At 31.3% G+C, this 27,194-nt stretch overlaps 1 protein-coding gene across 1 annotated transcript in view; it reads right to left on the reverse strand.

Moving 5' to 3' along the window:
• Positions 1–22,216: 22,216 nt before the first annotated feature.
• Positions 22,217–27,194, reverse strand: part of LOC111284351 (uncharacterized) — a 49,835-nt gene continuing 44,857 nt past the window's right edge. The window contains exon 3 of the mRNA XM_089761573.1: positions 22,217–22,398. Within this exon, the coding sequence (XP_089617699.1) occupies positions 22,217–22,398 (182 nt within the window). The remainder of the gene's footprint in view (positions 22,399–27,194) is intronic.

Raw genomic sequence — 27,194 nt, forward strand, 5'->3', positions numbered from 1 at the left:
TCATAAAAGCGAATATAGAAAAAATGTTAGTTCAGAAGATATATAAAGGCATTTTCAATTTAAGAAATCAAAACCTACGATATATAAAGAATATATCGATTTAATTAAATCAAAATATAATGTATGATTTAGAAGACAATAATTATACAATAGCGAATGTGACATTATTTACATATTATTATTTACTACATTATGTCTTAAACACTCGAATTACAAATTATAGGTGCACAGAATCATGGTTCGTAAATATCTTCAGTAACATCTATGTAGACCCACTGAATGTAGGTACTAGAGATATTCTCATCCAAGTTTTGTTCAGCAAAAGGATAACATTCAGTTCCATGTTCAACATCATCTTTGGTATCTAAACCCATATCAAATAAGTCTCTAGGTGTGTTTTGAAAAACAACAAACTAACCCAATTCTTTCAAATCTTTAGAGTAAAATACTTGTTTGACTTGAGATGAAAATACATAAGGTTCATCGATGAGTTGTTGTCTAGTGTGAATTAATCAAAAAAAATTCACATGTGTAAATCCGTACTGATCTTTCTTAAGACCTCTCACACTATTCACATCTGCCTAATCACACCGAAATAAGATAACTTTTCACTTGCCAGAATAATCCAACTGAATGATGTCATTAATCATGCCATAATAGTCAACATTTCCCTCTATAAGGTTTGTGTACCTAGCACTAGCATAGCTAGTAGTTGATAAAGTCACAACAACTCTTGAATTTTGTGTACTTCTAAATCTTCCATGAGATTTTGTGTAAAATCTAAATCCATTGATGATGAAACCTTTGTATCATTTCACAATCTGGTTCGGATCGTGTTAAAGACACTTCACCTCTTCACTAACAAGCTTTCCACTCCAAACCTATAAAAGTGAAATAAATATATATATATATGTTATTAATGTTATTTTTACTGTAAGCATTCTATGTAGATAAAAAATAATGGAAAGTATGGCATTACTTACAGTTGCTCCTAACCATTCATGAAAGTTTTCAGTGAACAACTTATCAACCTCTCGAGGGTTTGATCATCGATAATGTGCAAGATCTCTCAAATTATTTTTGTACTCACTATAAAGCATCATGATAAAGTATTTACACTAAAAAAAAACACAATAAATTATGCCTAATGTAATTTATAATTTCCTTGCTAAACAACTTACGTGGGAAACAATTCAATTAAGTCATGATGAAAAAAAACATATCGATGTGCTTATGCCCAAGATTTATCATCTAACTCCATCAATTCAACTTTGCCTATGGGTTGTCCAAAACTTTGAAAAAGATAATTGTAGGCTGAGTCTGTATGCTGCATACCAACATTTCTCGAAGGTCTATTAAATCTCATTTCAACATCTTTCAAATAATGAGAACAAAATGTCATACACTCTTTTGCTAAATATCCTTAAGGAATAGAACCTTTCGGATAGCGTTTGTTACAACAATAAGACTTTAACCTCCATAAAAACCTATAGCATAAAACATTAGTCATATATTATTTTAAGTAGATTGGCTTGATAATTAATAAAAACATAATCAATCTATTAACAAATAATACCTTTCAATAGGATACATCTATCGATAATAAACCGGCCCACTAACCTTTGCTTCATATGAAAGGTGGATAACGAAATGCATCATAATAGTGAAGAAGTTTGGAGGGAAGATTTTATCTAAATGGCATAAAGTAATCACGGCTCGATCTGAAACTTTGTCAAGCTCTTCCACATTCATACATTTTTGACATAGAGATTTAAATATGTTACTCAATTCAATTACCATAGAAGTCACTTGCTTTGACATTGATGAGCATAAAGCAATTGAAAGTAAGTCTTGCATCAAAATGTGATAATCATGTGACTTCAATGAAGAAAGTTTTCGCTCCTTCATATTCACACATCTTGATATATTTGACGCATAGCCATCAAGAACTTTGACATTTTTTAAAACCTTGCAAAACACATCTTTTTCGACTTTAGAAATCCCAAAACAAGCAGCAGGCAATCGATATTTGCCATTAGGAAGCAACATGGGATGAAGGTCTAGGTGAATCCCCATATCAACTAGGTCAAGCCAACTTTTTAAGTCATCCCTGGATTTCTATTCACATTGAGAATTGTCTTGATAAAATTTTCACAAATATTCTTCTATATGTGCATCAAATCAAGGTTATGACGTAATAAATTATATTCCCAATAAAGTAACTCAAAAAATATACTTTTTTTCCACAACTCATACTTATTGGGGTCATCTACTTCATCATCCTCTTCATCACTTTGAACATCAAGATCACCAACTTCTGTATGACTATCACCAACTTACGTAATATGAGGCCAGCCACCTTTAAAGATGTCCCTCATTTTTTTCCTTGATTGAGTCATTTTTTCATATGTGAAATTGATATCTTTTAACTTTGACAAGATATTAAACCTACTAATGGGTAAAGGCAATTTCCTCAACTCTTCAGTTCCATCAAAGAGATGTTTTGGAAATCTAAATCGATGATTATCTTTTAACCATCGACGATGTCCCATATAATAGAACTTCCTACCATTACGTAACCACGTCGAACATGTTTGTGCAGTACAACATGGACAAGCATAATGACCTTTTGTACTCCAACCAGATAAATTTGTATAAGCAAAAAAATCATTGATAGTCCATAATAAAGCGGCATGTATATTGAAGTTCTCTACTTTTGATGTATTATAAGTCTCAACTCCTTCCCATAATTACTTTAACTCTTTAATAAGAGGTTGTAAGTATATGTCTATATCATTACCCGGATCCTTTTTCCCAGGAATTATCATAGACAATATAAATGACTATTGCTTCATAACAATCCATGGTGGCAAATTGTAACGAATCAATACAACTGACCAAGTACTGTAAGAAGTACTCATCATTTAGAATGGGTTGAATCCATCAGATGCCAGTCCAAGCATAACATTTCGAGGATCAGAGCAAAGTCTGAAAACCTAGAATGAAATGACTTCCATGCCAAAAAATCTACAGGATGTCTCAATGATCCATCATCCATCCGCTTCTTATGATGCCACCTCATTGAATCTGTAGTTTTGGAAGACACGTAGAGTCATTGAAGTCTTGGTATTAATGGAAAATAAAATAAAACCTTAATAGGCTTCTTTTTGACACATACCTCATCACCATCATCATTCAACCTTTCATCGAGGTTTTTGTCGACCCAACAAGAAATACCACACAAATGACAAGATTTTTTATTTTTTCTATCCCCCTAATACAACATGCTATCATTAGGACAACTATGAATTTTTTCATATCCGAGACCTAAATCCTTGATCATCTTCTTTGATTCTATAAAAGATTCAGGGATTTTTGGAAAATGAAACATTTCTTTCATAAATTGTAATAATAAAGTCAAAAAGTTTCCCGTCCATCCACATAAGCATTTCAAGTGAAAAAGATGAACACAGAAAGACAACCTTGAATGCTTTGATCCCTCAAAAAGTTATTCATTCATTTCTTCAAACAACCTATAAAACTTTGATGCTTCTTCTCTAGGTTGTTGGTCACGTACACCTATCCCAGGTTCACCAAATTCATGCATTTCAACATTGGACTGATTAAATCCTTCATTTTGGGGAGAAAGATTACGAAAATTTTGGTTATGAATGTTAAAAGCATATTGTAACATGTCTTCAATGTCATCTTCTATAAAGGGATCATGTTAGTGATGAGAAGCTTTTGATGTTGAAAAAACTGTAGTGAAAGATCTTGATGGTACAGACTCTCCATGAAAATATCAATTAACATATCCCAATAGAAATCCAATACAAATTAAATGCTCATAAACAACTTTATGCATTTGTCACTCGATATTAGCACATTTCACACATGGGCATAATATCATATTATCTTCACTTGTATTCTCAAATGCAAAATTAAAAAAATTTTCCACTACATCTCTGTACTCTTGACTTAATCTTAACTTTTGCATCCAACTCTTATCCATTTATTAGTTGCTACATTATCAGACTAAATGTATATAAAAAATTAATATGAAAATGAACATGTACAATTGCATAGTTTACTATGTTTTAAATAAAAGATAATAACAAGACTAGTACTAACAGAAAATGAGAGCTCCTTATTGTGAAGTAATTTATCAGCTACCGAATATTATGATTGTTAAAAACTCTGCTGCTAACGTAGACAGTTCTCAAGAGTATTTGTACTTGGGGTTGACATAAGGTGAAATAAGGTGGGTTTTGTAGATATTTTTTTTCACCAAAAAAAATCACGAATTGCAAAAGCTGAAGGAATAGTTGAATGAAGCAAAACCTAAAGTCAATAAGTTATGAATAGTCAAAATAGGGTTCTAAAAGACAATGCTCAAATACTAAAAGCGAAAGGAAAAGAAAAGTAAATTGTACTTGATCTGGAAAGAGAAATAGTATAATAATGAAGATGAAGCTTGAAGTTGGTGATTGGATATGCTAAGTTTGGGAAGATTTTAATTGGACAAGATTATGGAAGACGTTTACTAACAAAAAATGCCAACAATAATTCCCTCATAAATATTTTTTGAATATATTATAGGCGCATTGAACATATCGCCACACAAATTGTAACACTGTTATTGAAAGTGTATATTTAAGATAGATAGCTTTAATAATTCCTATCACAGTTTGTATATAATTACTGAAGGCGATTTCAGAAAACAACGCCTTCAATAATTTTCCTAAAAAAAATTTTTCGGATTATTAAAGGTGTCTTTTATTATAAAACGCCTTCAATATACCACGATGGTAATGGAAGGCGTTTATTAGAAAATGTGCATTCAATATACCTTTAAACTTAGTAATCCATTACTGAAGGTGTTTGTTAATAACAGATGCCTTCAAAATTTTCTCACTAAATGTTTGGGAATTATTAAAGGCATCTTCACTGTAAAATACCTTCTATATACCGCACATAAATTGTAACACTATTATTGAAGGCATATATTTAAGATAGACGCCTTTAACAATTTCTATCACAGTTTGTATATAATTACTGAAGGCGATTGCAGATAACAATGCCTTCAATAATTTTCCAAAAAAATTTTCCTTGATTATTAAAGGCGTCTTTAATTATAAAACACCTTCAATAATTTGTTATAAACTTTGAAAATCCATAATTATTGAAGGCGATTTTTTTGGGAAAATGCCTTTTATAATTTTTTAGAATTAGAAAAGGCATTTTGTTATAAAATACGATTTTAATAAGTTGGTTGGACAATTTTAAAGGCTTATAATTAAAGACATCTTTTTTTTGTAAAAAATGCCTTTAATAATCTCCAATAAAATTTTCTCACTGAAAATTTTAGAAATTATTAAAGGTGTCTTCTATTGTTAAATGCCTTGTATATACCACCACACAAATTCTAACACTGTTATTAAAGGCGTATATCTAAGAAAGATGCCTTTAATAATTTCTATCATAATTTGTAGATAATTACTGAAGGTGGTTGCAGAAAATAACGCCTTCAATAATTTCCCGAAAAGAGTTTTTGTGGATTATTAAAGGCGTCTTTTATTATGCCATGCCTTCAATATACCACAACAATATACCACGATGGTAATGGAAGGCATTTATTAGAAAAGGTGCCTTCAATATACCTTTAAACTAAGTAATCCATTACTAAAGGCGTTTGTTAATAATAGACGCCTTCAAAATTTTTTCACTTAATATTTTAGAAATTATTAAAGGCGTCTTCTACTGTAAAAAATACCTTTTATATATCGCCACACAAATTCTAACACTGTTATTAAAGGCGTATATCCAAGAAAGATGCCTTTAATAATTCCTATTATAGTTTGTAGATAATTACTGAAGGCGATTACAGAAAATAATGCCTTTAATAATTTCCCTAAAAAAATTTTTTCTTATTGTTAAAGGCGTCTTTTATTATAAATTACCTTCAATAATTTGTTATAAACTTTGGAAATCCATAATTATTGAAGGCAATTTTTTACTAAAAATGCCTTTTATAATTTTTAAGAATTAGAAAATGTATTTTTTTACAAGAAACGCCTTTAATAAGTTGGTTGGACAATTTTAAAGGATTATAATTAAAGGCATCTTTTTTGTAAAAAATGCCTTCAATAATCTCCAATAAAATTTTTAGGTGATTATTGAAGGCGTTGTTCCATGAAAAAGCCTTTAATAATTAATTTTATATTCATTTTCCTGCCTTGAACATAGGAATTTATAGAGCGCTGGTAGACAGAATGATTAAAAGCTGCATTATTCAACCAAACAAACCAAACCCTTAAACACATTTCTAGTAGACCATTGCTTTTTTTCTCCCATTCCTCACCATCGACCTGTAACAAATCACTGCTGTGAACATCTATTTTAACTAGTAAGTCTTTTTTTTTTTAGTTTACCATATTATTTATGCCTTCAATAGAGAATTTTTGTTTTTTCAGTTCCTTAATATTGACATATGCATTTATATATTTTCATTAACATCATCATCAGCATAGTCATCCAAGATTCTATTCATATTGCAAGTATGTTGTTTTTATGTAGTACGCATTAAATATTGTGGTTTGCTGAACCTTGTTGACTGATATTGTATTGTTGAATGGTATTGTATGATATTAGGGGTCTGAATAATATTTCATGCTGAATGGTTTGCTAAACCTTATTGTCTGATATTGTTTTGCTAAATGGGTTTGAATTGAGGCTGAATGGTGTTTCTGAGTGGTTTGCTGAAGGGTGTGTATGAGCACATTACTGAATGGTGTACATAGTATGGTACATAGAGGGTCATATTGTGTAATTCGTATAATTATGATCAATATTGCAGGTAATATGGACTCCGAACAACATCATTCTCCTCTAATAAACATGCAGAAGAAAAAAGTGTAAGCCAAAAAAGAAAGGGAAGGGGCCCAAATAAACAAATCAAAGTGACTGACATAAATTTCATGTTGACTTCAATCAAAGTGGGCAGCCTGTGTTGGAAGGAGCTGCTAAGATGGCTACTCATATTGGAGCCATTGTCCGTTGGAGGATTTCAATTACTACACCGATTGGCGATGAGTTTTTGATGATCTAAAGGATGAGATAAGACAGTCCGTTGTGGTATGTTTATTCAACTATTTCGTAAATTTTGTTATATGATCATTTAATTGAAATTCAATGTGTTGATACTATTTGTGTTAACTTATTTAGGAACGGTTCGATGTCCTAATTGAGTGTAAAAAAATTGTGTGTCAATCTATTGGAAAAGCTTTTAGAGACTTTAAAAGCAGATTGACAACCTAATATATTTTACTACTGACTGGTGAAGGTGATGTTTTGGCTGTTCCACCTGCGACATATGCAGATGTCATAAGTGTTGAGGATTGGACAAATTTTATGGAACATCAGCTTTTAGAAGATTTCTTGGTACGCAAACCCATTACCAAATTAGTCCAAGTTTATAAGTCTTTATGCAATATAGCCTTTGATCTTCAGATGTGATTGACATAATTTCTTGATTTTGTAGAAAATCAAAGAACAACATCGAGACATTCAGCCGAAACAGCAATATCACCATCAGACAGCAAGAAAAGGATATAGAACTGTGAAGTATGAGCTTGTATGTATTCGCACACTTATTTTATACTCATTAATGAATATTTATGAACATTCATTTCATACATTTTGATTCTTTTATTACAGTAATTTAATGGGAATCAGTGAGCTCAAACACAAAAGTTTTCAAATGGGATGTCTGGAAACAAGGACATCTACGAAAAGATTGATCCTTCGCAGATGAAGCAATCGAGGAAATGGCAAAAAAGATTTTATGTATAACTACTTTTTTGATATAATGTATGATTGGCAATGTAGTTGTATGCATGAGTGTATACTAGCTTGTGTAGATTTGTTCTAACAGCCCAACTTATTATTTTCTTTTAAGATGATTATACTGCCAAAGTAAAATCTAGTGAATTGGCAACCCAGTATGGTGAAGATCCTTTGTCTTTAGCATTAGGCGCTAAAGAAAGGCCTGGTTGGGTTCGTGGGGTTGGAAAATTTGTTTTGCCATCAACGTATTTTGGCAAACAACCAAAAACCTCACGAATGAGAAATGCACAATATGAAGCAATAATTGAGCAACAACAGCAACAAATTAATGACTAGGAGCAATGCCTCAATGACCAACAACAAAGACTCGCTGCTTTGGAGTCCATGTTGGTAGCAATGCAACAAGTTATGCAATTACCCCAGCTTGATAGCATTGTCCCCATACGAGAAGCTTTCGTTGCAAGTAAGGAAGCTATCCCATCATTTGCTACCACCTAAGAGTATGATATTGTTTATAATTTGAATATTAATTTGTTTATTATATTGATTGATTTGGTTTTAATACTTATATTTCATTAAATATTGTACGAGGATGTTCAAACTCAAAGTCTGACCCTTGCCCAGGCCTCCATGGATGAGTTAATAAAATATTCGTTAGAGAATTATACCAATAGAAACTTCACATCAATTGAGTCTGAGGAAGACTTATTTGATAAACAATCATTTTCTTTCATTGGTGTGGATGAGGTGAAAGAATTTTGTGAAATGGATGAATTATCAGCTGCTGAAATCGTTATTTATATGAGGTTAGCTTATAAATACAAATATGCACATTCAATATGTAGTAAGTTAGTATTAGGGTGTAATACTAACCAGCAGTGTTGATTGTTATCGTGTAGCTTCCTGTATAGAGAGTTGAAGGGGAGACATTTGATGAACAGATTTAGCTTCATTGACCCTAACTTCATTAGTGAGCAGAGTGGCACAGTCATGTATTGTGCTAATCATGTGATCCTATGCATGAAAAGACTAGTTGATTATTATTTACTCTCATATAATGTGCAGTAAGCTATATTCCAACCTTAATTACTCCAACATGCTCCATTTTATGATCGGATGCATATTCTGAGTATATCACTGTTATTATTTTGCAGTCGTCATTGGGTGCTTATTGTGATTGACACCAAATCCTTAACGCCATATTTTCTTAATTTAGTTAATCCAATGATGATGCCTAACCCCGATATTCAAAATTTTATAAAGAGGTATTATAGTACTTTATTATATTATATGTTCTATTTCTTTATAAGAAATTTTATTTATGTTCCTACTAATTTTTTTCTTTTCAAGTTAAGGTAATATCTGCATTCAATAAGAAGATAAAAAAATTGAAATGGGTGTTATTACCGGTAAATGTCAAAGTTATTCTTTTAATGCTGAGTTTGTATAGATAAATATTTTCTAAACCAACTCAATTTAATTTTCAGATATCTCGTCAACCCGGTAATATTTAATATGGATATTAGGTTCTTCATTTTATGTTGGAGATAGTGTTACATGATTTTGTAACCACACCATTCAAGGTTAGTATAAATTTGATAAACTCGTTATATATTCAAAAAAATAAAATGGTACTTTATGTTCTCATTTCTTAACATCTACTTATGATTTTTTTTTTAGTGGAAGGGTAAGGAAAGCTTCATGGAAGAGGAGCTGGATGAAGTCCATAAAGAATGGTGTGATTATGTATTGTCATTTATCAATGTTGATAAACCTTCAGGTTAGACATTGTTGGTTGAATGTAAATATATATGGAACAAATTGTTATAATGTTTTTAACATGCCTTGTTGAATGGAAACTTTAAGTTTGTACATTGGGGGTATTGGTTTAATATTATTGTTATACTTAATATGAATGCACTATGTGTACTTATTAAATTATTGAGTACAATTATTTCAGAAAAGTATATTAATATGGCAACGTTATCAATTTTAATTTTGGATGTGTGGTTAATTTTTTGAAATACAACAATGTTCATTATGCAAATTCCAAAATGTAATTCATTGTATCATATATATATAAACCAAATATTTTCTGGGTATAAATATACAACTAATAACAAATGTTTTTCTGGGCATAAACCTACAACTGACTTCATATATAAAGTATCAATTATGTTTTTTCGATACAATTAATGAAATCGTTTTTAGCAAGAAAACACATTCAATCACCCCTAACAGAAAACATTGAAGGCGATTTTTACCAAAATTGCCTTCAATAATCCTCCCAGAAAATTATTGTCTAGAATATTAAAGGCATTTTGGGCAACAAAATGCCTTCAATAATACCAACTAAAAATTAATCAAATGTACTATGAAGGGCGTTTTCCTACGGGATACGCCGTCAATAATCCCAACAAAATGTTTATGAAGGCGTTTTTAAATATAGCTGCCTTCAATAATCCAACCATTAAAATTTATCGTTGGGAATATTAAAGGCATTTCGAGCCAAAAACGCCTTCAACCATCCCATCTAAGTTTTGTCTATGGAATATTGAAGGCATTTCTTACAAAACTGCCTTTAAAAATTCGAAAGAAAAAATTTACTGATTGGATTATAGAAGGCGTGTTCGGCCAAAAACGCCTTCAAGAATCGATTCCATATTTTTCCTATCGATTATTAAGGGCGTCTCTCTACAAAAAACACCTTCAATATTCTATGAAAATTTTTTTAAAGCAATTGGTGAAGGCGTTTTGTCAAGAAAACGGCTAGAATAATCAATAACAAATAATCTGTGCATAAACCCAAAAAAAGGCTAAAAGATGGATCGAACTAACAACCTTATGGTAAACATTCGTACGATCTAAACAATTTGATAAGCTTAATATTAAAAGAATTTTTGCAAAAAATAAATTTAATAAGCTTAGAAAAATTGTTAATCTAAATATTAAAGGCGTTTCTTATAGACAATGCCTTCATTAATCTCATACAATTTTTTATGACGTGATTAATGAAGACGTTGTCTGTCAAAAAAAACCTTAACTATTCACTGAAACTTTTAATAAAAAATATTTAAGGTGTTTTAGTCGAAAAACGTCTCTAATATCAAGTATTGGATGTCGTTTATAGATAACAACGGCGCTATTTGAATATTTAGTGGTATTTGGATAATAAACACCTAAAGTTTGATAAAAACATGAAAGGTAACGATGTTTGTAAGTGAAAGGCCGTTACAAAACTGTCGCTAATACATTATTTTGCTGTAGTATTTGTCACTATTCCAAAGAATAAAAATGATATACTGCACGTTGACACATAAGCATAAACTTCCACCGCCCCTCGGGGCACACCAAGATGATATCAATAAAAAAAAGATCAGCAAAATATTTTTGAGGATTTGAGGATAAAAAGCCATTTACGGATTTGTACTTAATAACTTATCATATTCACATTAGATTTGGAGGGAACCTTGACAGATTTGTTGTTGTTGCCAGAAGAAGCTGAGGAGGAATGACTGCATGTGACCCTGGATCTCTGAGGAGTGGTAGCAGCTTTTGTAGTATTAAGAGCAGATTCACCAAACACTATTTTAGCATCAGTTTGATGGCCCCCAAAGCAAAGCATTTCGGCAGTCTTCTTATGAGCAGGAAAAGAAGAGAAAGTGTAGTTAAAACTCTGGCCCAGATCAATACCCACAACATTATCATCACCAACAAATAATAACTGGGGAAAACTAATATTTCTTGTAGTCCCTTGTTCCCCCTCGAAAGCCTGATCAGTCTCAGCCATCATAAAAACAATTTAAAAAAAAATAAAAACCCAAAAAGACAAACCCTACAAGGTTGAATTGCAAAACTTTCGATCTCTTTTTCTATCTGTATTCGTTCGTTTGTAGTTAGAGAGCAGCAGCCGTAGCAATAGAGAGAGGATTAGTCAACAGGTGTAATTCGAAATGGTAATGTGGGAGTCTGCTTTCGAGATTGGCTTTGACATAAAAAAAAAAAAAAAATCCATGTTCTGCACTATCGGATCTTTCGTCATTTTCGTTTTTTGTTTTTTTGTTTTTTTGCTAAATCATATTTTTATTAATATGGATTAAACAAATGCACCATATGGCAGTAGTAACTACTGGCATTCACCCAACATAAACCAACAAATAAGCTATGTCAATAAATACATCGACAAATGAAGTTCTAAAGACCCGTACATTGAACAATATAGCATTAATTACTACAAAAATTATATGCACTAGAATTAGACTTACGCTTCATTAGGGAATTATTTATTATTTTTTAAAGTTATATTTTAAATATGATAGAATTTTATGTCAAGTTTTAAATAGTGATAACATATAAACAACTATAAATATATTTTTTAATATAAATTATAATCTCATTATATATAAAGATAGTTTTTTATTAAATTAAAGTATTAAATAATATTTTATTAATATAACACATATATAAATATAAATTAAATAAATAATAAAATATATTTTTTTATATATCTTGAAGAAGATCAAGATAGAATGCCATAAACTTGATTTTGATTTGACCCTAATTGTTTAAAAATGCAAAACTTAATTTAATTTTTATTTAAAAAATTGCATCGATTGGATCAAAACAAATCAAAACTCATTAGATATAAGTTATTTTGTTGTTCTTACATCCATTGATTTTTTTTAACAAAATTTATCTAATAAATATAATTTAAAAAAAAAAGAAATAACAAAAAAGAAGCTACACGTGAATTTATTAAATTAAAGTATCAAAAAATTTTTTTAGTAAAATACATATATAAATATAGAATTAAATAAATAATAAAATATATATTTTTATATATACCAAGGTCAAGATGCAACCTTTAAAACCTTAGTTTTACTTGAGTTCAATTTTTTTTAAAAAAAAAAACTCAACCCAAATTTCCCTAATTAAAAGAAAATGAACCAATTGGATTGGGATGAATTGAAACCAATTTGATACAAATTATTTTATTATCTTTATTCCTATTGAATTTTTTTTACAAGATTTATCTAATAAAAAACAGAAGTAAAAAATTAAAAAAGGAAACCAAATAAAAGAAAAAGTTTTAAAAAACAAAGAAAATAAAAAAAAACAAGATAGAGGTGCCACATGGACACCTAAACGGAACGAAACACCTTAATTCTATCTTCAACCTAATTCTATTTTCAAAAATAGAGCTGCAACTTGATCTCAATTTTTTTTTAAAAAAATGTACATATGTTAGATCAATATTAATCCAAACCAATCCAATACAAATTATTTTATCATCTCTACCTTTATTGATACTTTTTTTTACAAAATCTAACTAATAAAAAATAAAATTAAAAAACCAAATAAAATTATAAAAACAAAAAATAGAGAATGAAAGAAGAATGGGGTGCCAAGTGGACACTCCCACCTTTCTTCTTTATCTACGAAATTAATATGTTAGATATAGACACATGACAAATCTTGTAATTTTAGGATGTGTTTGGTGTATAAGATTATGATAGGATAAGATAAAATGATATTATGAATATGATTAGATTAAATAATGTTATCATATCTTGTGTTTGATGTGTGCAAAGATTATGATAGCATAATTTATTTATTGATCAATATTATCCTTACTCAAAGTTTACACAATTTATATTATTAATGTAATTTTTAAGGATATAATAGGACATATAAGTTCAATCCCATTGATTAAAAATAATCTTTTCCATCTTGAGAGAATTGAATCATCCTAAATAAAAAAGATGACTAATCCTTTTTATAATCTCATCTCTTTCTTTAATTTAAATAATGTTATCTTATCTTATGTTCGATATGTACAAAGATTATGATAGAATAATTTATTTATTTATCAATATTATCCTTATTCAAAGTTTATAAATTTAAATTATTGATGTAATTATCAAGGGTATAATAGGACATATAAGTTCAATCCCATAGATTAAAAATAATCTTCTCTATCTTCAAAGAATTAAATCATCTTATACCAAAAAGATGACTAATCGTACTTATAATCTTATCTTTTCTTTAAATACAAAACAAACATATATAATATAGAATGACTATCATCTTAATCTATCCATTGTCTATGCATCAAACATAGCTTTAAGCACTTACTCCCTTATTCCTTTGTTGCCTCCTATTAGCATTTTTTTCCATTAACATACAAATGACTCAACCTATTATATCCCTTGTTGTCTTAAGGTAAGAATTATTGATCTCAAATACGTTCAAAAGGAAAAAAATTTTTCTACGTTCAAATTATTAGCTTCCGTAGTCCCATTATAATTTTAAACAATGTGAAGAGTGTATGAGTTAAAAGTGTTGCACTTGACACAAAACTCTCTATGTTTTTTAGGGTAAGACTTAGATGAAGTTTCTTAGGTGATGTTTGTGAAGTTTTCTATTAGAAAAGACTAAGTAAAAACTAAAATCAAAAATCAAAACTGATAGATTGAAGGATCTTGCTACATAGATTAAGTGCGGAAAATTAAAAAAAAAATTAATAAATTTTGGTATATATTTTTAGATAGACATTGTTAGTAAAAATATTGATAAAATTTTTATCATTGAATAAGTATCAATCAAATTTGAATTATAAACAATATTTTTAATAATTATTTTTTTACATATTATTGATCTTCACATTGAACCTTATCTATCTATTGGTTTGGATTTTTTATTTAAGTTTTTATTAATTCATTTTTATAAAGAAACTTCACAAACTTCACCTAAAAAATTTCATTTAAGTTTTATCTTGTTTTTTATCCCTTTCTTCATAAAGTTATTACAACCAACTACGAACCAAAACGTGCCATAATTCCTTTCAAACAATCATAAACTCAATCAGTTTAAACTAACGTTTTACATATCGCTTGTATAGAAACCCCCAAAAGCACTAGCATCCTGCTTGGATGCAACTCTAATATCAGAAACCTTAGTACAATATTCAAAAAAAAAAAGAACCAAATAGATACTCTAAATCTTAAAGAAATAATCCATGCTTCCACAGCTTCATAGCAAGAGGAAAACAAAAAAACTTACATCCATGGGAAACTAAGCATTTTTTTTAACTTAGCTTCTTGTGTAATCATTGTATCTTAGTAGAACTGGACAACACTGAAAATTGATTATGTTCCTAAGGCATGGATGCAATCCAAAGTCCAAAACTAAATCCTTTCATCATATCCTCTTAACCTAATCCTTTCACAATTTCCAAACCAAAATTTTTACGACTTAAAACCCCTTGTTTTGCCCATTAAACCTTAAAATATTCTCTTTCCTCCAAATACACATCCATTCTCCAGGACATATGGCGTGATACTACTTGGCAAACTTATCACACTTTGGAGCACCTTCTCCTTTTATAGCTACACAACTATATAAAACGAAAGGATAAAGAAACATTGCTAGAAGAAACAAACCTTTTATACCTTTATAAGATACAAAATAAACCATAAACAAACTTTAACTCACTAATGGTACTCTATATATTGTGTGAAGCAATGCCTTGTTTGGTTTGTATTTGGAAAGTGAGGATCTATTTAACAGTCTCAAGCTAAATATCAAACATGCACCAAAGTATGTTAGTGAAGCAATCTAGCACAAACCTTACCTTAAAAAGAACAACTTTCCTAGAAAACATAACAATTCAGAAACAGATAATCCTAGAAAGGCAAAGGATCCAAACTAAAATCCTAATCCTAAAAAATGTCTAAATTTTTTAGAAATAAACAATCCAAACTAAAATTAATCATAAAAAGTTCAATTTTTCATAAAATAACCAATACTTGGTAAAAATTAATTCAAAAAATTCAAAATTTCTCATAAAAATAAAGAAGCTTAAATTGTCACCAAACCTTAAAGGAACTAAAGCTTTGGATTTTTTCACCCTAAAAAAATTGACAATTGGGAAAGAAGTTGATGCAACACTAATATTTTTTAGTAGAAATTGAAAGCATAGAAGTAGAAAATATAGGATTAAGATTGAAGAAGAAAAAGAAGAAGCAGAGAAAGAAAGAGAGAAAAAAATTTTGAAAGGAAAACATGTTTCTATTTTCATTATAGAATGCCCCATACAATATCATTGTTCCTCTTTTTATGTTGGACTTACAATTACAGCTGCATTCCAAGAATCTCAAAAATATTAGCATCAGCTGCTCTTGCACTCTCTCCTCTAATAGTAAAAACATTCTTTTGAACAATGGTTTGTAGGCCTTACAAGCAGGAAAGTTAAAATAGCAATCCAACATATAAAAAAGATGCAGTACTTTAACCCAAGTTATGACCAATAGATTTGGCATGTACTAATGCTCTTTCCATGGGAAATATCCTTGTCCTCATGGGATCATTTGCAGATACTTCTTCAATGCAAATAGGATTTTCTATGTATCATTTTTTGAAATGAAGTTGGTCCATTATAGCAAGACTTCTACGACAACCTTGTTTCCTCTTGTAACCATCATTCTGTTAGAAAAATGGGGTCCAGTCCCATGTAAGTGGTTTTGGACCAAGTAAAGGCCATGGGCCTTGATCTTTTATTTTACACAGAGCCCTAGCTACTTAATAAAAAATAGGTGGGGTTGTTTTATGTGTGTGTCGAAAACCAAGCAGAGAAAGAAAAAAAGCCAGGAAAAGCAGAGAGAGAAAAAGGAGAAGTGAGAGTTGGTTAAACGGAAGTTAATCCGTGGTCCGATTGAGTTGAAACCTTGTCAGGAGGTTTATGATTCAGAGTTATACATTTTGAACGATGAAGATCGGGTTTGAAGCTCTCTAGGAACAAATCCAGGGTGTATTTGTTGAGTCACTTATTTGGTGAGATTTCTCCAATTGTTTCTCTAGTTGTTGATTAGCTCTAGTTTTAGTTAGAGAAGAACTTTGTATAACTATTATTTGATAGTGAAGATTTTTTTGGTGGCCCGTGGTTTTTCCCTCTACACTGGAGGGTTTTCCATGTAAATCTTGGTGTGCTTTATTTTTCCTACGTATTTGATTATTGATTGTTGTCTATTGCTTCTGTATTGTTATGATTATTGCTTCAGGCACAACAAGTGGTATCAGAGCGAGGGTTATTTTGAGACATCGATACAGAAGCAACCTAGGATAGAAGTAAATTTTGTTTGAGATCATGGAGGGTGATACAGGTTCCATGATAAAATTGACAGCATCAAATTATTCAATTTGGAAGCCTATGATGGAGGATCATCTATACTGCAAAGATTTATATGAGCCAGTATTGGGTGATTCGACTAAACCAACAGATATGAAAGATGAAAGATGGAAGAAGCTAGGTAGAAATACGCTGGCTACAATCAGAAAATGGGTTGATATCAGCGTGTTCCATCATGTAACGCAGGAGTCAGATGCTCACATTGTTTGGGAAAAATTAGCAGCATTGTATGAGAGAAAAATAGGTATGAATAAAGTTATGCTTGTTAAAAAGATTGCAACTTTACAGTACAGGGATGGACGATCTGTTACAGAGCACTTGAGTGATTTTTAAGATATATTTAATCGGATGACTACTATGGAGCTTAAGATGGATGATGAAATGAAGGCGTTATTTCTTTTAGGTTCATTGTCAGACAGCTGGAATACTCTAGTTGTGACTGTTCTTAATTCAGCTCCTGATTATAAGGTGACATTGGAGATGGTAAAGGACAGTATGCTTAATGAAAAAGCAAGGCGAAAAGATGTAGACCCTGGGAATCAAGCTCTAGTCACAGAGAACAGGGGTAGAAACATCGACAGAGGTCAGGACTCAAAAGGCCATGGTAAGTCTAAACATAGATCCAAGTCTAGAGGTAAAGTGAAGTGTTTCCATTATGGTAAGACGGGTCATATAAAATGAAACTGTAGAATTTTAAAGCAAGAGCGAAAAGATGAGAAAGGCAAGAGTTCAGATGATGGCAATGTTGCAGCAGTGAATTCAAATAGTGATTCAGTTACTTTGATTTGTACACATGGTGATTGTAATCATGTTAGTGATCCTGGCATTGAGTGGATAGTTGACACAAGAGCGACATATCATTGTGTTCCTAAGAGAGAGTTGTTTACAACTTACAAAGCTGGAGACTTTGGTTGTACCAAGATGGGAAACAAGAGTGTGTCACAGATTGTTGGGATTAGTGATATTGTTGTACAAACTAGTACAGGCTGCATGTTGACTTTGAGGGATGTCAGACACATTCCAGATATGAGAATGAACTTGCTTGCTATTAATATCCTTGATAAGGAGGGATATGAAAGCCGACAAAAGAATGGACAGTGGAAGCTTCTCAAATGATCTATGGTAGTTGCAAGGGGAAAGCTATGCTGCACAATGTATAAGACATGGATGCAATTGAATGGTAACCAGGTAATTACCGTTGAAAATGATGCTTCAGTAAACTTGTGGCACAGGAGGCTGGCACACATGAGTGAAAAGGGGTTATAGGTTTTGGCAAGGCACTCTCTCATTCCCTTGACCAAAGGTATGTCTCTCGATTCATGTGATTATTGTTTGTTTGGTAAGCATCATAGAGTTTCTTTTCGTAAAAGTTCTCAGAGAAAAGAAAATAGATTGGAATTAATTTATTCTGACGTATGTGGTCCCATTGAGGTTGAGTCATTAGGTGGTAGCAGATATTTTGTTATTTTTATTGATGATGCTTCACGTAAGACTTGGGTGTATATGTTGAAATACAAAAGTCAGGTACTGCAGTATTTTCAAAAATTTCATGCCATGGTTGAAAGGATGACAGGGTTACCCTTGAAGTGTATTTGAACTGATAATGGTGGGGAATACACATCTAAAGGCTTTGAAGAGTATTGCTCAAAGCATGGGATCAGGCATGAGAGGACAGAACCTGGAACACCGTAGCATAATGGTATAGCTGAAAGAATGAATCGCACCATTATGAAAAAAGTCAGATGTATGTTGAGGATGGCAAAATTATCAAAGCCATTTTAGGGTGAAGCAGTCAACACAGCTTGTTATTTACTTAACAGGTCACCATCAGTTCCTTTGGGCTTTGACATTCCAGAAAGAGTGTGGACAGGAAAAGATACTTCATACTCTCACTTGAAAGTTTTTTGGTGTAAAACATTCATGCATGTGCCAAAAGAGCAGAGGTCAAAGCTTGACAGTAAAGCTACACAGTGTGTGTTTGTAGGATATGGTGATGAAGAATTTGGTTATAGGGTATAGGATCCAGTAAAGAGAAAAACAGTCAGAAGCAGAGATGTGGTCTTTCATGAAAAAGAAACTATAGCAGACCTTGAGAAAAATGAAAAGACTACACGAGTTACTGTTGAGTGTGATGTTTCAACACCGATAGGGATTTCACAGGAAAGAGCCACAGATGGTGAAAATGAGCAAGAAACAAAACTTGGGGATATAAATGAGCTAGCCACAGTTGGTGATGAGTCAGATGCTATTAGTTTTGAGCAGGGGGAGCAATCTTCTCTAGCTGAGAGTGTTGAGTAGGGGGAGCTACCTTCGACATTAAGTGATATAGAGTCTCAGCCCAGGAGATCTATTAGAGAGCGCAGGCCATCTACCAAGTATCCAAGTTCAGATTTTATTTTAGTTACCAGTGAATGGGAGCCAGAAAGCTTTCAAGATGTGCAGGCTACTCCGGATAGAGAGTACTGGTTAAAAGCAATGAAAAAAGAGATGGAGTCATTGTGAAAGAATGATACTTATGATCTTGTTAAATTTCTCAGGGAAAAGCTCGAGCTTTGCAGTAACTTGGTCGGAATGAGTTCCCTGGCCAAGGTAAGTTCCAAATAAAACTGCTATGGTGATGAATCTCCTCTTAATGGGGCTGGAGGGGGGGATTGTTAGGAAAATGGGGTCCAGTCCCATGTAAGTGGTTTTGGACCAAGTAAAGGCCATGGGCCTTGATCTTTTATTTTACACAGAGCCCTAGCTACTTAATAAAAAATAGGTGGGGTTGTTTTATGTGTGTGTCGAAAACCAAGCAGAGAAAGAAGAAAAGCTAGGAAAAGCAGAGAGAGAAAAAGAAGAAGGGAGAGTTGGTTAAACGGAAGTTGATCCATGGTCCGATTGAGTTGAAACCTTGTCAGGAGGTTTATGATTCAGAGTTATACATTCTGAACGGTGAAGATCGGGTTTGAAGCTCTCTAGGAACAAATCCAGGGTGTATTTGTTGAGTCACTTATTTGGTGAGATTTCTCCAATTGTTTCTCTAGTTGTTGATTAGCTCTAGTTTTAGCTAGAGAAGAACTTTGTATAACTATTATTTGATAGTGAAGATTTTTCTGGTGGCCCGTGGTTTTTCCCTCTACACTGGAGGGTTTTTCACGTAAATCTTGGTGTGCTTTATTTTTCCTGCGCATTTGATTATTGATTGTTGTCTATTGCTTCTGTATTGTTGTAATTATTGCTTCAGGCGCAACACATTCTTCCCAAAACTTTAGATCATTTTTGTATCATAATAACATTGTCATCAAGCATGTCTATGCTGTTAGTGTTCAAAGCCTCACTAAAGGTTTTGATAAAGTCAAGTTTTACATCCAACCTCGTCCACCCTTCTATAATCTTAGATGCTGGCACCACTAGGCTGTTAGCATCAGCAACAAACTTGTTAAGGGACAACCCTTTTACCTTGGTCTTCTCAAGGAGTGACTCTGCTTGATCTAGTTTTTTTTTCCTTTACAAGTGATGATCCAATTGAATATCCTTGGATTTGTATCAATTCTCCAGGGATCAAAGCTTAGCACTCCCAAGTTAAATTTTTTAAAAATAAATTCTTCCCTCTAATGGTAAAAATGGAAGCTATTGGAGTGTCATTGCCTAGCTTCTTCATTAAGACTTTAGGAACCTACATTTAAGTTCAGAATTTTCACAATGACAATTTTTTATGAGATGAAAACTCATCATTTCTAACAAGGGACTATTAGAAGATGGTAACAGAATCAGTAAGCTCAATCTCTATTAGCATTACTAGGTGAACAAATTTCTCCACACTTGGGTGACAAGCATATACGAAAGTAGCAGTGACTTCAGCTGGAATGATTTGATTGCCACTTCTAAAATCTTTTTGTAAATCATTGAGACAGTAGTCAAGGTAGAGTTCTTTAGCACTAACAACAATGTTCTCTCCCAATTCTTCAATGGTACAAATAGCCCTAGAAGGAAACTTAGCCAAACACTTTAGAACTTCAAAAAATTTAGGAAGATTAGATGCAATCTTGCTTTAAATAGCAACACTGAGAACGGGAAAAACAAAAAACTTTACGGTAAGAATTGGGTGGGCAACAATTTCTTTCTCATTATTGAGTAGCATTCTTGGGAATAAACTGATCCAAACCAACCATGTTATTTCTCTTGAACTCTTGAACTCTCGATGCACTAAAACATCAATGTCAATTTTGACTTCAATTTCTAGAACACAAACAAAGCTATTAAGAGAACTGTTATCCTTAACAAACTGTCTTCGAACTTGGAGTACATCAATATCAACACTTGCCTAACCCTCCACAATTGTTGAAAACACTTCTAATTTAGAGGTTGGAAATGCAGTGTTACTCATAACGATTTTGGTCGTAACACCACTTAGAGTTTCTAGACCAAGTAACAAAGCTGTCACATCCAAAAGCTTCCAAGTAAGATATCGATTGGAATTGCAGCACCATCCAATTTTTCTACTGTTATGAGTGTCATTCGACTTTCCTTCAAATTTTTCTTCCCTTGATAAACATCGGTTCCTTCAAAACAAGCCATCAAAGGAACTTTTAAGGAAACTTGTTCGGCAAACTTAACGATCCCACGTGCAATTATGTCACATTTCATTATTACTTCACACATGTTCACCACAATTGCCTTCACTTTGCCATCAGAAATCAAAATTTTAAATGTCTCATCCATCTGGTCTTTAGAAGCATTTCCCCTTTAAATGTCTCAACCATCTGGTCTTCAGAAGCATTTTCCCTTACATCTAGAGAATTGGCTGGAGTTTCCCCATGCAATTTAATCATATCCATTGCAGCTTTGCTAACCTTGTACCATTCACCATGCAACCAATTTCTCCATCTAAGCCAGTGTAATTCAAATCAGGTTTGGCAGCATCTTCATTAATTATCCTTTTGAAAATATTAACAGGCACCTTAATAACCATGTCAAGGTATTCTATATGAGGTCTTCAATGCTGGTTCATTCTTTTTTATAAGCAATTATAAGCACATCGATAGTTTTATAATCAAGAGTGATAGTAAGGTATATCTCGTTCATAGCCTTGCCTTGAGGCCCAATTTGTTCGATAACAAGTATCTGTCCAAGCATCTTTTCAAATATATCTTCAACCTATTCAGCCATAATAAGGTGGACACCCTTAAAATTGTCAACAAGCTAATCAACAATTCTTTTATCTAAGTCTCCACCACCCAAATGCTTACCACATCCATGATCAAACAAAACGATGTTTTTGTTGTTCTCCTCAAACCCATATGCTAAAGAGGCAAATGTAGGTTCATTGATATTTCGGAGAACTTCTAACCCCACAATTCGACCAACATCCTTTGTTTTATGTCCTTTGAAAATCATAAAAGTAAATAGAGACAATAACAACAACACAAGTTACAAACACCATTTCTCCTCTTTCCTATACTAACGGCCTAAACCTATATGCATCGTAGAGAACAACAAACCGATTTTCAATCACAAATATTATCGAAGGGCTCCTATTAAGCTTTTATGAGTCAATTTTTCTCCAAAGCATCAACAATCCCAATAAACTTAAATGTACTCCTAACAACAAAAGACTGCACATTCTTGGAACTAATAATTGAGTATTTAACAAGTCCTATAACTATTTCACTGTCTAATTTATCAACCTTAGCCTCATTAAAGATAAAAGGAAAGTTTCCAGAGTTTAGTTTGGGAAGAATTAGTGAACCATTAAAGTGTCCTATTTAGCTTGTTGATTCTCTTCCGTAATCACCTCATTATCACCAACCATTTCACTAATATTGTGTAATCTAGCAGATATTTGGTTATGTTGAAACAATACTTTTAAAGTCAAATTGAATATCTTTACGCAACTGTTCCAACTTGGATTCAAAGCGCTCCATCAGTTTTTGTAGCAAAGTATCATCAAACTAGAATCTAGTCTTCACCCATTCATCCATGGTCAAGATCGAAGCTCTAAACCAATGAAGCAACACTAATATTATTACTAGAAATTGACAGCATAGAAGCATAAAACAGAGGATTGAGAATGAAGAAGAAAAAGAAGAACTAGAGAGAGAAAGAGAGAAGAAATTTAAAGAGGAAAATCTGTTTCTATTTTCATAATAAAATGCCCCATACAATACGATCGCTTCTTTTTTTTATGCTGAATATACCATAATAGCTGCATTTTTAGAATCTCGAAAATGTTAGCGTCAGCAGCTCTCGCACTCTTTCCTATAATAACAATAACACTTTTTGAACACTGGCCGGCGGGCCATACAAGCAACAAAATTAAAATAGCAATCCAAAATATAAAGAATGATCCTGTACTTTTAAGTCCAAGTTATAATCAATAGATTTGGCTCATAAGAAAGGAGGGAATTTGGGGTTAGGGTTTTGTAGAGGATGGGTTGCGAATTGTGGGTTTGGGGTTTCATTGAAGGGAAGTTTAATAAACCAAATTACGTTGAGAATGAAGCATAAAAAAAAAAGAAAAGAAAGAGAAAAATATATATAAATGAGAAAAATATGGTGGTGTCAGCGACAAGAAAGGGTTAAAACGCCAATCTAATACAGGTGGGAGGATGGATCGTGCTAAAGGGAGAGAAAGCGATATAGGGGGTGTGGGCTAAACTTGGGTAGAGGTGATAATGTTTCAATTAGGATGGAATCGGATTTAAGTGGATTTATTTTGATAACGAATAATATTATGAATTTTTAAAATTTAGTTTAAATTTAAGTCGTTATTTTTTTAAAATTAATTCAATCCAAATCAAATTGCATTAATTCATTAGTTTTTTAAATTTATTTTTTATTTTTAATATATTATTTTAATATGATTTTTAATATAATATTTTAATATAATTTTTAATACGTTTAAATATATTTAAATATAAAATAACTATTTTATTTTATAAAAATTAAAATATATATAAGTTAATAAAAATATAGAGTTTGGTTCAGTTTTTTTTTTATTTAAAATTCGGTTCGAACCTAATATATACATTTAATATCCAAATATAATCTAAATCGAATAAAAACACTAACTGATTTGAAACTTGAACTAAACACTATAGTTTTGAGTCAATTTTTTATTTTTTTATTTTTTTTCTCACCCCTAGCTTTTGACAAAAGAGTGTCTAGGAAAGAGAAAAAGAATAAGGGGAATTTCAAAATTCAAAGTAAAATTAATTTTTTTAATTTTAAACCAATTGAAAATATAAAAATATCTAATAGAATATTCGTCAAAATTAGCAACATTATTAATGGAATTAATGATGAAATTTTGTCGATAATATTGGTGCCATTCCAATTCTTATGGCACGAACCATTAGCGATGAAATCACTGATGGAATTTATTTCCATCTATAATATTTTGTTGTTATAAATGAAATTACCAATGTAATTGCTCGGTACAGATAGACATCCAATTCACAAAAATCTATTGATAATATTTTAAAAATCCATTGATAATGACCATTTTTAGCGATGAAAATTTTTTGTTAGTAATTTTTTGTTGTTGAAAACTTGTTTTCTTGTAGTGGATTGATGTTATGCAGGGCTTATCATAAGGTTTTAGGATCAAGAGATAGTTTTAAGTTAGGTAGTCTTGATTTTTCAAAGAGGATGTTTTTAAAGAAGTTATTAAGAAGAAGAATAGGGATTTAAAGTTGGTTAAGGATGAGTTTGTAAAGTTGAAACCTAAGCCAACTTATAAGTCCAACTATGAAGAAGCACAAGAAGAAATCGAAATCATGAATAAGGATGGACTAGCCAATTGAAAAAGCAATCCAAGCAACCTTACATCATTTCAACTAGGAAAAAAAAAGAAATTTGGTTTGTGAAGATGTGCACACCCATTGTTTTAGAGCACCATTCTAAGGAAAATGTGATGAAAAAGAAAGTTATGAAATACATGAATGCTGTTACAAAAAAGATGTGGTAAATTTAAATGGTTGAAGTTTTGGAAATAATCGAGCTATTTACTACAACTTAGCACTTTTTAAGAGGCAACCCAAGTTTTAATTTTTAGTTTTTATTGTTTTAAGTAAGTTTTTCTGTTTTTCTGTTGACTAGCTGATGCCTTATTTTTGTTTTATTTTTTAGGTAGGAAGAAGTTAAAGGAACTTGAGGAAGTTAGAAGCTAAAAAGCTAGGAAATCTGGAGCTATAATATTCAATTTTTGGAGTTCTTTAAAGCTTTATTTGGTTTTTGGACAGGGAAGTTTCTCTTTTCCTTATGTGTTTATTTTCTTTATTTTTTACACATTGAAGACAAATGTGCCATCTAAGTTTAAGTTTAGTAGGAGAAAATTTGTATAAAACTTTTTCAAAATTTTTTGAATTTTTTGCTTTTATGCTTTTAAATGTTTTGCTTAGAGTCATTGATATGTTTCCTTTAATTATTTTCTTATAATCCAGTGGTAAGAACATAATTGACTTTGACTATAGTTTTTTTAAAAAAATGAATGTAGTGAAAGCATGAGATGATTTCTTGGGTTAGTTTATTTTTAATTGTGATATTTTCACTTTTTAAGCACTTAGTCCTAATTATTTATTTGCATGATTTTTAGTGAAAGCTTAGGTGAATATGGAATGACATTGATCTTTGAAGTTGTGATCATATTTTTAGAATTTGTTTCATCATCTCTTCAAGTGAAATCCTATACTACATTTAACTAGGGAGATATTTTAGGCAATCTTTAGATTGTTTGAGCCTTTCAAGCCAAACCTAGATATATTTATCCTTAATCACTCCATTTAAACCTTATAAATATTTTTTTTCTTTTGTTTTTCACCTATATGTTTAAGCCTAGCCCTTTGAATTTATTTTCTCTATCTTTTTACCTTAACCTATGTGCATATGGATCATTCAAAGTTAAATGTAGGAGCTATGTTACATTGGAAAGTACAGTGGAGCTTGAAAAGAAATGAAAGTTTGAAAATAATTTGAAGAAGAAAAAAAAGTAGAATTTTTTTTTAATTATGTTTAAAATCGATAAAAGAAAATATGTTTGAAGAATAGAATTCAAAAATTTAAAAAGAAAGTTCAAAAATGAAAATTTGTTTGAAAAATGTTTAAAGAAATAAAAGAAAGAAAGTTATGAAAAAAGAAAGAAGATTTTAATTTTGGGGTGCATGTTTTCCTTGAAAGATGTCTTAAGTAATACATATTTAAGGGCATTGAATCATAAATTTTCCTTTATCTTATCTTAGCATTAGCCTTACATTACAAGCTTAATAAAGACTTATTGATATTTGGTTAAATGTGTAAATCTACATTAGTGGAAAGAATATGTGAAAAACAAACTTATGAAATTTGATCATGCTTTGAGATTCTTTTTTTTTTTTTGCCAATGTTTGAGATTCTATGTTTCATTTCATGTTTGCGAAATCTCAACTGAATTTCTTGCATTGAGATGAGATAAACTATACACACATAAAAATTCCAATTAAATGGAAGCTTATTCTTGAATGATTTTTGTGCTTAATCAATGTTTATGATTTTCTTTAAGTTATGCTAATTATGCAATTTTTTAGGAACTTATGAGAATTTGATATTGGAAGTTAATATGATGATTTCTAGCATGTTTTTTTTTTAATCCTAACAAGGTTATGTTTTTCTTGACGACAAGTAAAAATTCAAGTTTAGGGGTGCAATAACTCTATAAAATAAAGTTATTTTCAGTACTTAAATGCATGAATTTTTCTTTATTGTTGGTAAAAAAAGTACTTTTTACCCTAAATTTGCTTAATTTGTCTTTTTGTAGGAAATCTTAAAGAAAAAATTGAATCTTGGTAAATCTTAATGAATCTTGAAGAATCTCAATCAATCTTGATAAGTTCTTGATACATTAAGAGCAATCTTCATGGATTCTTGGCAAGTTCTTAATGAATCTTGGAATGAAAGTGCTAAATTGGTTCAAAATTTGCTATGCCACACCTAAGGTTCAAGAATGTGTTGAATCTTAATGTAAAGTTCAGAGTCAAATTAGAATTTCAAGATAATAGTGCAAGTTCATAGTGTTCTATGTAAGCACACAGCATGGGATCATTGTGGAGTGACATGGCAAGAAGTTAAATCCCATTGGCCAAAAGAAATTACTTGGATGCTGATGTGCAGTGATTAGTGGCAAAAAAAATTTAAAATCTATTTA

Source organism: Durio zibethinus, chromosome 6 (assembly GCF_047325235.1).
Source record: "Durio zibethinus cultivar Kanyao isolate XHJ-2024 chromosome 6, ASM4732523v1, whole genome shotgun sequence".
Taxonomy (NCBI): Eukaryota; Viridiplantae; Streptophyta; class Magnoliopsida; order Malvales; family Malvaceae; genus Durio; species Durio zibethinus.